The sequence below is a fragment of the Diabrotica undecimpunctata genome, chromosome 1, assembly GCF_040954645.1.
Source record: "Diabrotica undecimpunctata isolate CICGRU chromosome 1, icDiaUnde3, whole genome shotgun sequence".
NCBI lineage: Eukaryota > Metazoa > Arthropoda > Insecta > Coleoptera > Chrysomelidae > Diabrotica > Diabrotica undecimpunctata.
The window spans coordinates 174,156,120-174,170,926 of record NC_092803.1 but is presented as its reverse complement, the minus strand read 5'-3'; the positions used below and the strand labels follow the sequence as shown (position 1 = coordinate 174,170,926).

The 14,807-nt window shown below is 30.1% G+C and overlaps 1 protein-coding gene across 1 annotated transcript in view; it reads right to left on the bottom strand.

Annotated features, from left to right (window-relative positions):
- Positions 1-116: 116 nt before the first annotated feature.
- The window catches only part of ago (F-box and WD-40 domain protein 7), a 49,450-nt gene continuing 34,759 nt past the window's right edge, over positions 117-14,807 (bottom strand). The window contains exon 11 of the mRNA XM_072520597.1: positions 117-14,012. Within this exon, the coding sequence (XP_072376698.1) occupies positions 13,717-14,012 (296 nt within the window). The 3' untranslated portion in view covers positions 117-13,716. The remainder of the gene's footprint in view (positions 14,013-14,807) is intronic.

Below are 14,807 nucleotides of genomic sequence, written 5' to 3'. Positions count from 1 at the left end.
TCTCTTTTATTTAACATCAAGACCATTGCTTTTACACGATTGTGATCAGTGACCACTAAATGAGCTTTGAATATGATTAAACTGAAAAAGCAAAATATGCTCTAATTAAATACCAGTCAGACTTTAATCTTTAATAAAATAAATACAACAAATACAGTTTCTGAAATAACATTAACAACACCAGACTTGTGAATTAATAGAAATAAATCACCGAATTTTCGTATAAGGTCCTCCTATGTCCTTTAAATAATAAAAACAATCAAATACATACTTACAACTTCGACAAAAAGGAAACTAAAATTACAAAAATAATCCTCCATCATGTATTTCTATGAAACCGTCTATCAAATTTCTAAATCACATAGTTAATAAAAAATATTGATTTATATCTGGCAGCGATAACTGTCATATAACTGGGTCACATTTAGTAGATCTATATAAACAAAAATAATAATGTAACTACGTACAAATTATTTTTAATTGTAAAGACGGTGGAAGATTTAAAGCTTCTTAAGCATGAGATAGCACACCCTCACAAGTAGTGTAATGAGCGTTAATAACAAAGAACTAAATAAGCGAAAATGTAAACAAAGTAAAAACAACCAAACTGCAACAGAGTTAAAGCAAACACTGTATAGACATGCTCTTGAAGAAAAAGGTCTACAAATTATTAAAACAAAAATAGAATATGTAACTAGAAATTATTACAAAGTCGATAATATGATATAGAGAATCGACGTTACAGAGCAATGGAGAAATAGGTAGAGATGCAAAATAAACTATCACTTATTACACTGAATGCTGGACAGTTAAAAATAAAAAAGAACAATATATGTATAATGTTAGTATGCGCCCTAATATATAATCTGATTCGGATCGGAAAAAGTGACGTACTCTGGATGCCCAGACATACTGGTATTGAAGGGAACGAAAAAATGAACCTATATGCCAGTGGAGGGGCAAAGAAACAGGACTAGAAATATTCTTTGGCATAGCTAAAAGCACAGCCAAAATGAATGAACGCCGACAGAATCGATCGAATATAGAGCAAAAGTCTACAAGATCGGACTCAAGACGCTGGATTAGGTAGAGGAAACCATGAAAAGAAGAAATCTACAATATGGAGAATGACAAGATAGAAAAAGCTGGAGAGAAAGATTGACTAGTAGCATTTTTTTAACATAAACACATTTTCCTTTCATGAACGACAAAAATGATCCCCATAAAACATTAAAGAAAATACAAATACACAATAAAACCTAATATACGTAAAAGAAAAGGCTTACAAATAAGCCAATTGCGTTATTTTGTGGAAGACTGCCCAACATTTTTTACGCCAGGAATTATGAGATATGATTCTACTTTTATTAATAAAATGCTGAAATAAAAATGAAACATACAAATTCTAGTATAAATGAAATTTTCCTAGGAATTGTGCTATAATACGCTACGATTTAGAATTTCCATGTCGTTCCTTTCCACGATAATGAGCTGAGAGCTTGAAGTGTCTCATTACATTAAGCTACATTTAACAACAATAGATGTTTGTAACAATATTCTAAATTGTCAAATTTAGCTTAGCTAATTTGACTATTCGATTAGTATGTATACAGAACGTATCATTTGTTATACATAATCATCCCTGGTTTTGAGTTTAATCCAAATAAATTTTGAACAGTATTGGGCATAGAACGCATCCCTGTTGCTGACGCTTGTAATCGTGAATCTATTAAAAAATAATTTTTCTCCGGTTATATGCGATTGAAGTTTTGACAGCTGAAATGTATTAATTAAACTAAATAACCGACAATATACTGGAAATAAATTACAATAGCAAAATTGGAAATTATTGCCAATATATAATAGATATATATTATATATCGTGGCTTCCGTTTTCAAAATGTAATTATTATAAATATTAATTTAAAAAAATAATTTTAATATCTAAATGCTGTAACGTCCAAAAAAATTACTAATACATATTGCAATTATTGTAGTTTAAGAAATATTAGCGTATTATAATATTAGCTTTCATAGCATGATATTAGCTTTTCATATGAAAACTAGCTTTCAACAGTAAATACAGATGGAGGTAGAAAAAGGAATAGACTTTTTTATATTTTGATTACACACTAAATGTTAAAAAATATGGCTACCTATAAAATGTTAGATTTATATTTTCAAATTGTACAGATGATCACTGATTTCTTTATTATTTATTGTATCACCGTCATGGGTCAATGAAAAATACAATGATTTCTTTTATTATGATAGAATGTTTTTTAGTTTATTACAATTGGGATACATTCAAAATGTTTCTCAAAAGAGCTTTCGGTAAGACAAAAATTATATTTCTAAATTAAGTTAGTCGACAATATGTTTAATACAAAATATCTACTTAATTAACGCTGACCTTGAATGAGTATCTGACCACTTTGCGCCCTGGAATGATAAAGATGAAGAAGGTATGACTATACTATCCACTTTACAGATTTTTGTACTCCCAAAATATTTCTCTCACTCATCGTTAATATGATTTTTTCATGGACACTATAGAATATCTCGTAAAGAGTAATAGAAAGATTCATAATGTAATGAATTATAAGTTTTAGTTAAAAAAAATCTTGTGACAAAACATTTAGGTTAGAATATCTCGGGATAAAATTGTAAATCAAAAATACACCTCCCTGATTTTGTACCACTTTGCAACTTTAAATGTTGTAAATAAAAATATTCAAAAGTATAAAGTAACAATAACGTATCTATTGAAACCAGCTATAGTTTTATTTATTTCTTAAAATCAATGTGAATTGTACAAAAAATTATGACATGAACTTTGTACTCTTAAGAACGTATGGAGAAGATAATGACACATCAGATAGTGAACAATCCTTAGAACCAGCAAAAACTGTCTTAGCCTCTTACTCCTTACCAACTTCAATATAATGGACTTTGTCACAAAAGTTGATCATGTATATATATATACAGGGTGATCAACTTTTGGGTGACACTAAAATGATAAGTCGTAAGAGGCAAAGATCTAATCTGTCATTTACACAAGTTCTTAAGGGTACAAGTTCAAGCCATAATTTTTTGTACAACTCACATTATATACTAAGAAATAAAAGTCCAACCTTTGTTTACGTGATAAGTATAAAGGGTATAAGTATATTTTCTGAAAAATACTATGATTTGATTTATATCACCTTGGATATCTATTAATATAGGAGATACCAAAAAAAGGTTATTTATAAAAATAGGAGGTAGCTGTAAGCTTCACATTTTAAACAGTAGTTACAAATATACAGTGTTTTCCTGCAGATATAACGGACCTGTCACAAAAGTTGATTACCCTGCATAGCTCAATAAAATGCGAAAAAATGGTAAACATATTTCAATATTAAGAATCTCAGAAAAAAGAAGAAATTGCAGTTTTTATATGTAGGAGGAGGAAATAATAGAATCTACCGCACCATGGGTGGTTTTATGAAAACGATAAAACGACAATAAAACGATGATAATTATTACTTCACTAAAAAACTGGAATTTAGGTGACACACTTTTCACTTTTTAATTTGACTATAAACAAATATATTTATTTATACCTTAGTCTTACAGTAGCTTACAGCATGCTTTCAAAGAGGTAATAAAAATACGGACTGCAACCTCTTAATGGAGAAATGGCTAAGAAAGATAGTATCATACAAACCAACTAACACAAGCACAAGAGAAAGTATAGAAAATTCATGAACAGTGTGTTCCTAATTCAATTTAGATTAGCAACCTAAAGAGAAATTACTGACAAGATGGAGAATGTATGTACAGTTATGATAGATATGATGAAAGTAATTCCTACTTTATATGGTCTGCCCACTTTACCAGAGATTTGAGATTATCAACGTAACCCTGATCTTATTAATGATAAATATCTCCAAAAACTTTGAAATATTTCGTGAACATAAACTGAATGAACAATATAATTAAAAAACTATAAGATAAAAATAGAAAAACAATTAATTTTTAACAAGAAAAGAGAAGGAAGAGAAATCTTGAGAAAATGAATACAAATATAATAAAAGAAATTAATTTATCAGAACGAAGTTGAATAAAACTCGTAAAAATGATTAAATTAACATTGTAGCATAAGTTTTTCATAACGATTTCATCCCAAAATTAATAAACAGGTACACATTCTAAAATACTTCTAAAAGTTCAAATGAGTTGTATTGTTAAATGTATGTGATGTGATGACCGATTTATTTATTATAAACAACTATTTACACTCGAGTTTTGAGCTATGACGAGAATATTGAGCTTGAACAACAAATCGTTTAATTAACACTAAAGAAAATAATTATAAACTTAATATAAACTAATGTAGGAACTTTTTTAGGACTCATTTCATCATTTAATTTATAAAGTTATGTTTCAGCTAAAAAAAACAGTAATAGATGTAAAAATTCATGAATGACATATTTGCAATTTTAAAATAACCATTATACCTTTTTTTGCGCCATAAAGTATTCATTGCAAATCACGCGCCAGCACGTGGTTCGCTAACTTCTGTTGGGTGCCGATCATGCTCTAACGCTTGATGTGTTCAGTTATCACAAGATTATTTAGTTTAATTTCTATGTAAATATTGATCTTATTGGCAGCAGATGAGTTGAAAAGCTTCCGTTAGGCATACATGAATAAATCGTCTTAACGCACTACTATTCCATCAAAGACGCTAATCTTTGCACATTTTATACCGATGCTCTTAAAAAATTTGTGGAGTGTTGCTCGGACTACATGTAAGATTGATAAAAAATAGAATAGTAGTTGCATTACTTGCCAAATTACTTTCTGGCTCTCTTTTTAATGTCCAAAAGAAGTAATCTTTATTAGTATGCGCTTGAACACAACATTTGAGGTTAGGTTGCGAAATGAGTAATTTCGCACCGTTTTAAATTTATATTTAATTTTGATCTAAACATGAATGAATGAATTTGAGAAGATATTGGCAGTTTGATCAACGAGGCTTAGCCATGATAGTCGTAATCGGGCTAGATGACACCTCGAACTGTTGTTTCTAGTAATCTCCTATAACAGATCGTTCTCTTGTGGATGTACTAAAAAATTACATTATTGCGTCACAGTACGGGATCAGAGCCGTATTCAACATGATAATGCTCCATCTCACAAATCTGGTCTAGCAACCATTTTTTTATTTATAGGAACATGCTATACAAGTTTTGGTATGACCCCTTTTTGATCAGGTATGAATTATATTGCAAATTTTGGTAATTTTTTAAGCAAAAACTACGCCAGATGTTACATCAGATTAGATACGAACTCATAGAGGCGGTACGAGATATCTGGTAAAGTGAAAATGACTTACGCGATATTTGGATAAACATTTATCATTTGATGACTACTAGTGTTACTGCTCTAAGCAAATTAGAGGATGGTATGATGTCTAATTCATTATAATAACAGTATATCAAATTAAATATAATTAATATACACAAGTAATTTGGTGTGTGCTGTTTTTAAAAAAATATTCAAAGTATGCAATCTTCCATTCTTGGTGTTTTGTAAAGATACATTGTTATAGCGTTTATATACCGTATTCGGGAATTGTGTCTTTCGGCTTCACTATTTGCTTTTTGATTTTTTGGCAATGGTTCCCGAGATAAAACTTTACATGTTCACGAAGATTTCATATTTCTCATTGATGTAGCATTCTTCCTATGAAAGATTAATATACCAAGATGCCATAGATAAATAGCTCTGTTGGACAATATCGTTGATATAGCAAACGTCAAATCAGTTAAACCAACTCATTTCCACTATTTAATTCATATTAAAATTATTGCACTCATTTACAATTATTTTAATTTCAATCAAACAAATCAAAGGTATTTGAGTCAGTGACGGTTACTAAAATGGCTAAAATATTATAAAATTATCACAACTTAAATAAAATCTGAGTCCTAGCAAAAGCTCGTACTTTTGTTTTACCAAATTTTAAGTTGAAAATGACAAAACTAGAATAAAACAATTACAAACTTACGTGTAAGATTCCCATCCTAAAATGCCGTATTACTAACTTACTATCAGTCTCTCTGGTGCATTAATATTTACAAGTAACTTTAGGAACAGAGATTCGTCTAATCATTAACAAAAGAAATAAAGATTACGAGCGTTTCCAAATCTATTTACTGGCAAAGACTGAACACTATGGTGGATATGAAGTATGCTTGCATCCAAACGAAGTGGAACAATTTCATTCATTGAATGTACAACTTTTGTAAATAGTCAAAATATACACTATATAATATTTAAACAATATGCTTGACCAAACAAAAAATTTTTAATACAAAATCGAACTTCCAAGATAGTGATCTAGCGTTTACATTTTACAGTTAGTCATTTTGTACTTGTACACTCGAAGTGTGTAAAGTACTAAAAACTAAAATACAAATTCATGGAAGCTGATTATGAGGAGGAAATACAGATTCGGAATTTGAACGTACACAATTTTACATTGGATTATACTTTTAAGCAAATGAACAGAAAATGTTGCGATCAGCAACTGTTAAAGTTATTATTGCGAAGAATGGGGAAAACAGGGAAGAATGTATTTGTAACAATATAATTCATGAATTGCACGACTCGATGTATAACTTCTTCCAAATAAATACGTTTTGGCATGTTTTTAGAAGACATTATGTACATACAGACCAAACAAGTATCTGCGGTTGCTACTTCTCTTTCTAATGATAGACTAAATAATTGAATATCCTTCTAAATAATTTGAGTATATTCTTTCTGATTTCGGCTACATTTGACCACTTACGGCGCGTGTTTTCTGATTTATAGTTTCATTTAATATTTGCCAAACTATAGTGCAATTGACATGTGCAGTGATCAATTAACAATACACTAAACTTCTTCAAGTATTGTCTCTAATATTCATAACATCATGGCAATGAATATAAGAGGCTATACTATGCTGCGTTGTAAAATGAGGAAAGTAGTATTGCTTTTAGTCAAACCTAAGTGAACAACCAAAGAAAGCATCAAAGAAGGAAAAGAAAGAGAAATTCCAAAAAGATAAATTGATAAAAGATAGAAAAAGGGTCTAATGAAACAACACCGACAAAAATGAAAAGAAATGTCGCATGTAAGAAAAACAAATCTCAGGTGTTAAATATTGGACATTTCCATTTTAAATGAGACCTGACAACGCCGATTATATTTTAATCTTCTCACTTGAAAACGAGGGTGAATGGTTAACAGTGCAGTGAAAAAATAGACGCATACAGACTCTTATATAATTGCTAACTTAATAGGCCTTAAGTGGCAATAAACACCGAGAAAGAAAAACAAAACATCCATGAAGACAAAAAGAGTGGAAGGACCAAGTAAGAGACTATCTAATTAGCTCGATATTTATTTAAGAAACGCCGGAAATCGAAAAAGACACTTTACCATATCATGACCATACTAATAATCAATTCACACTAACTTTGCTTTCTTTAGTTTTATAACTACACGGCAATAACCGTGCCTATCAAAATCGTGAGTAGGAGATGCTCCACTATACAGTATTGCACAATGTATATCTGTAAGCTGTTTATTTTTTAACTTTCAAACATGTATATTGGGGAAAACAATCGGGGAAACAATAGTAAAATAAATAGCGTGCAGAATAGAACAGTAATAAGATAAACACATGAATAAAAAACAAAAACAGAGATAAAATATATTGGTAGAATAAAACAATACAGAATAATACAAATTAAAAGAGATGTAACTGATGAGCATAACAAATCATCGATGAAAAGATAAAAACATAAATAAAGGAAAAAGGATAAATGTTATCGAAGAAAAGTTCAATCATTGATAATCACGATGTCATTGAAGCACTATACCACTAAGAAATTGGAAACAATCCTAAACAACAGCTTAGATATTGCATTTAAATAAGTTTTAAATTATTTTACACACTTTTCTATAATTATAAAACGCGAAAAATAGAAACAGAGGTAATAATACGAAAATTAACTAATAAATACCTATTAAGCATAAAACTAAGCTTTTTATGTTGGTCCCCCTACAGCATATTTGCCTTTTGTAGAATTTTACACATTAAAGTCGTACATGTAAAACGATCAAATAAACTTCGTTAAAAAACAACAGCTCAAAACTGCGCCAATTATTTTTATTCTAACCTTTCTCAATCAAAATGAACACAGCATAAGATATTCACCTTTTTGTCTCTCTAAACATAATATTTTTTATTAAAACATGTTAACGTTCATTTACTAAACTTATTCAAATTTCTTTCTATTCTAAATATCAAATACTAGTGTTCCACTTCGTTTACAAATGCAGAACTCAGTCCATTTTTTCTTTATATATAAAAGCATATCCACCGCCGTTTATTCTACATCAAAACTAAATTAAAGACTTACTTTTTAGAGTATTATTTTGCTTTATCCTAGCCAAAACAGACTGATAACATTTAAAATTACATAGTAAATGTACCAGACGGATTTTCAAGCCTGACAGTAATAAATAACCTTAACAAAAACATCTGGCAACGATTTACTAAAAAAGTACACATTTTTCTATCCAATCAATTTTTATATTTATCCATATTACGATGCGAAACATAATTTCAATGTCAAATTCCCACATATTGCTGTTGGTTTCGGTACGTTTTTTGATATGGTGGCTCTTTTTGTAAATTAAGAATAGAATACTGTATTTTTCAATCATCGTTACACAATAATCAATGAAATATCGTTAAAAACATTTTGTTCTTAGTTTAAATGCAGTATTGATCATAGTTACACCAACGTTCTTCGAAATATATAAAATAGCGCAACAGCTGCAGTGGTGATACAAACACATTTTCCTTGGAAAAGGGTATTAGACAAGGACACAACATTTTTCCTAAACTATTCACCGCTTTGTTACAGAATGCTATGAGAAACAATAATTGGGAAAATATTTAGCTGTAAGTATATTATATATTTATACAATAATGTGACATGTGCTAAATATTATATCTCATGTTAAATATTTGAAAACTAAGTTCCAAAGTGTTTTAAATATGCCTGGTCAATCCAAAGTTGTAGAGAGCCTATGCGATACATCATGGCGCCTCGCGTTACCAAAGTCGGTAAACAGCTGACTTATTAGTGTTTTAAGGGAAATTAAAAAATCTTTACAGACAATCTAACAGCTTTGCTGTGCTCCCATCTGATTAGGATGCGAATTCTCTATCCCTTATATAACAGAAAAATGTGTTACAAAACCAAATGTATATTTTCACACAGTAAAAAGGAAAATAAGCAGTCCTATGTTATGTTAAACCAAATAGAGACTAGGCCATTTCATTAAGATAAATATTTTAAGATATTAAACTATTTTTATATACGCTAGGAAAAGTTTAATCAAATAATACAAGTAATGACATTGAAAACTCTACTCCTGATATTGGAAATTGAATTGACATATTTCCAAATGTGATTTCTGCTTTAGACCATTTCATGTATTTAAGACACTTTCGAAATAAGTTATTTAATTAAAATTTGATAATAATAATCAGATTTGTGGCCCAGTTCTATGGAAAAGTGATAATGGGAGAAATAACGCAACACATAAGTGTAATGCTAAGTGGTATATAAATCATAGTAGCAAGCAAATCTAAGATGAAAGATGAATATACGCAAAAACTAGAAATAAGAAAATTCAGAGATAAATAATAACGAAAATAAAAACTTTTTCCAACAAACGACAAAAATATAAATAAAATATTACTTGACTTTTTATACGCCAATATTAAAAAAAAAAATGTAAAAAGAAACGATTTTTTTTAACTGCGTTATTTAAACTTAATTTTACTTATTTAAAATTGCGAATACATGCTTTATAGATTACAAAAAGGCGTTCGACTGCGTTAGATATGATAGATATAAAAAAAAATAGAAATGCTTAAAAGAGTTTTGGTGTACCGGATCCAGAGCTTCGAATCTTTATAAATCTATATTGGAATCAGTCAGTGGAAATAAATGTAGATGAGGAATTGTCAGAAACTATGGAGGTTAAACGCGGAGTACGGCAAGAGTGTATTTTGACATTTGACACTGAGGAAATTTTATCGGAGGCACTACATGAGACGGATGAAGGTATTTTAGTAAACGGAGAACGATTTCATATTAAGAAAACTATTAAGACTGTTAAGAAACAAATCATAGAAACAATCAAATCATGTACTTATCTGGGAAGCAATGTCAATGATACATGGGAACACCCAATGGAAATAAGATGTCCAATTGAAAATGCCAGAAATGCCTTCATACGGATGCAGCAATTATTCAGGTGTAGAGACTTAACCTCAATAGAAAAATGCGGTTACTTCGATGCTATGTATTTGCCGTACTTTTATATGGAGCAGAAGCAATGGATTCTGACAGAGGCATCAGTTCAGAAGCTTAAGAAATTTGAAATGTGGCTATATAGACATATTTTGAGAATATCATGAGAAAATATATTATGAGAATGAGTATACAATCTAAAATATTAAATACTATAAAGGCACGGAAATTGGAGTACTTGGGACACATTATGCGAAACAACGAACGTTATGTACTGTTACAGCTGATCTTGCAAGGAAAAGTAATAGAAAAAAGAGGCCCCGAATGCAGCACTTAAACATTTAAGCACATGGTTTTCTGTGACAATTACTGGACTGTTTGGAGCAAAGGTGGATAAGGTACGAGTAGCTATGATGATTAGCAGTAGTAAAACATTTAAAATTTTACCGAAATATCTCTTATTATTACTATAAAACTATTATTCCATACTATTATGATAATTAGATAAAACGATAATTAGTAACGATAATTGAAAAACTTTTATAATTATTAAAATGGACACAAAAATGGTCTCGTCTAATCATATAACACACGTTAGTGAAAAGTTAGTTACATTTTTCCTTAATACAGTATTTACTGAGTAATATCAATCTGCAGATTTCAACATAATTGTACGAAACCGATAACTAATATAATAAACAGACGAAGCACAATTGTTTAAAATTGAATTTTGATGGTTGCCTAAAATAAAGAACATATGAAGAGTCAAAGCAATGACGAAAAAAATCTGTATGCGGACAATATATGTCAAGACAAGTGGTCTAATTGGACTGTATACGTTTGAAAAATCGAAAGTGGCAGAAAACACTTCCAGTTGCATAATGAAGCACAGGATGCAAGAAGTGATAAAAACAAGTCTATAATAATATCCTACTAGTAATGACGGACAAAATTTTAATTAAAAATAAATTTCTAAGACTTTAAGGTATAGAAGTTACTTTTAAAATTTAAATTTACCGCCAATAGTTGTTGGAAGAAACATCGTTGGTTGCATCGAGTTAGAATCTATAGAGAGGGCATCACGTGACTGAAAACGACCTCAGTTCGGCCATATTGTTAAGATTGTTTTGACACTTTTGACAGATCGTATGTTTGTTTACGTTTGTTGTTTTTCGAATATGTTTAGTTTTATAATACTTTTATAGAAACTGTAATAATATATTGTGATTGTGCGTAATAATGGTTTCTTGTTCTCAACGTAGTTGCAGTAGCAGAAGCAATGTTAATAAAAAATCTTCAGGAATAACATTCTACAGGTTAGTATACAAATAAACAAAGTCATGGCCCGTACTTCAGAGTATAGTATTTTACTGTATTAATTTATCTTTATGTATAATATATCGTGTTTACCGCGGGATAAATAAATCATAGTTTATTAAAAATGTATTGCACTTTTTTAGATTATGATTAAATCTTCTGAATAACTAGTCACATTTTTATAGTAGTTTTAATATTATTGAGTCCGGCCATGATCCCACCGCCATATTGGTATCACCGTTAGCCACGCCTACCTACGCCGTTTTTAATACACACGTTAATATGCTCATAGCTTCTCCATAGATTCTAACTCGATGTTTGGTTGTAAGCGTCTAAAATTGAGTTTGACATACGAGTTCTGTCATTAGTCAATAGGTTAGAGATTTGATTGTTTTTATGTCGGAAGTTAGTTATTAATAACGGTTTTACAAATTTATTTATTAACAGTTTTATTGGAAATATTATCAAAATCAAGAAGAGTATCAACATAGTATATGATATGCCTGGATATTATCTACTTAAGGAATAAAATTTCTATATTGACAACTTCAATGTTTTCATCTTGAAACTGCTATAAAGGAATAAGAACCGCCAAACATTTTCGTTTGCGGTTTTTTTATTATTAAAATGAGAATGAGAAAAGATGAAGTAACAAAAACACTTCTCTAACTGATTTCAAGCAGATGGATGTAATTTGCGAGAAGCAGCCAATTATAGGGAAACTTATAACAACGCTTTTCATAGATTAAAATCCAGTTCCATTTGATGCAGTGCAGTCAGATAAAAATAACAGAAAATATGCTTTTATTTAGTACACAAGGATACTATTCCCGCATAGAGTTATGTAAGTGTGAATATTCCTTATAAAAAAACAACTAAGCATTTTTTTAACTTTCTTACATCGTCTGTTGTATTTAAGACTTTCTACTCTCTTTCTCAGTAATCCTGTTGAAATATACTTAGTTCTGATTTTAAGGTTGTTGATTTTTTGCGCTGCGATTTTTATACTTTATAATGTCACAAATATTTAGTTTGTAGTATTGTGGAAATATGTAACTAGATATAAAATAAATCTACAAAAGATAGTTTTTTGAGTAGTCAAAATACTACGAGTACGTTAACCAATTATTCTAATTCACAAATTAATCGAAAGTAGTGGGAAAAAGAACGTTTGTACTTACTGGTTAAAAATAAAACAAAGTAAGAAAAGCACCAGATTTAGTTCTTACAATTTTCAGAAGAAAAAAACTGTCTTATACACTCTCAGACAACATTTGTCTTCGACTTTCAAAATTTTGGCTATGCGAGGCTTAGGTTTGAATCACTCGATGAAGTTTGAATAGTATCACAGTTAAATATACCAGGGCGTGCAAAAGTACTAGAGATAATCGATCATTTACTGAAAGTAAAAATGTTACATTTTAATTAATCTTTTAAATACTTATTATGATCGTGGCTCTGATACATATTGCTTAAGTGATTACTTAGTAATGTTCAAACTAAATAATTGTTAATTTTGTATATTGTTTTTATTTTCCAAAGATGTGTTTGTATATTGCATTATATGTATGTGCAAAGGATCTCTAGCACTTTTGTACCAAACTGGAAGTACATTCTAGAGTGATTAAATAAACACGGCAATATGAACATAATTAAGTCATCTATTATATTATATCGACAAATTTATTGCTAGTATATAGTATTCCTAACATTTCGGTATAAGAGAGTAGACACTGAAAGTTTCTTAATATGTCATAAATTTAGCCAATTGAATCCTTTTTTTATACATTTTAAGGTACCTATGACATTGTGATACTATCTTGGACAATATATTCTATTCTTTTTTACCGAAAAGTTCAAATGAACAATTATAATAAAATACATTATATTAGCAATTCGTCGTTATGGTAATTTAAATTATTCCGTTCATTATAACCTCGTCATAAACCGCTTTCTGTCGTCCGATGACAAATAGTACGCATACATCCACATTCACACAAAGAATTTTTTTAGTCCTTAATGATTACCTAACCGACATGATCGTACCATCACTCAACATCTCAATATCAAAGTTAAGCACTAATAGTTTCGTCTCTTCAGTCCCGTTTCGGCTTCCTACGGCGCACACTAATTTGGTGTCGTTGGCTCGGATACGCCAAACAACTCCTCCGGCTCCTCCGCTGTCCAAAGCGACTAGGTTTCGGATGAATTCGCCAGTGCGCACGTCCCAAAGCTTGACGGTTCCGTCGTCTGATGAGGTTATCACAAAACGTTTGTTGAATTGCAGGCAAGTTACGGCTGATTGATGTTTATATGGTCCTAAAATAATGATTTAAAAAGATTAGATTGCATTTGTAGCTAGAGGTCCTGAAAATGAAATAAATTTAATCGTTTTCATTGTATATGACTGTAATAGAAAATCCAAAGCTAAGTATTGGATGATTTTTGCAAAAAAATAGAATGATTACCTTGCAAATTCCAAAATTACTTTCAAATTGTCTCGGTAGGCAATGGCAAAAAATCGAATAGTAATTTGTCTAGTATAGCTAGACTAGTTTACATTTATTAGTAGTCTAGTTTACATTTATTAATTTTATATCGACGGTAATGCTAATACGTAGTTCTCATATACAGATTGAACGAATTTAAAACGGAACATACAATTTAATATATGTCTGTTTGAAGTGCATTTGAAATAGTGGACCAATATAAAACTTGGACAAAAATAAATCCATACCCGGTGATAGACATTGTATAAAATATCGTTCAACTATCTGTCTCCTTTTAGGACGCACCATATTCTATAGCACCGCCCAAAGTCAATGTTGCCAATCGCCGTGTAATAATCCGATTTGTGGATCTTTTTGAGAGTTATATTTTCTTCGTATCTTTAAATAAATCGGATATTTGCCTATATTTTTCATTGTATTTACCAATCTACTACAACAGACTAATAACAAAAATAAACTTAATGGTTTGTAGTTAGGTATTTCCTTTCTTTCCTGTAAATATTTTATGGTTAACACCTTATTTGAAAAACATCTAGAGGAATGAGAATGGCAACACCGCTCAAAATATTCATCTGACTGCTTAGGCTTAGATAAAAGAAAGAGG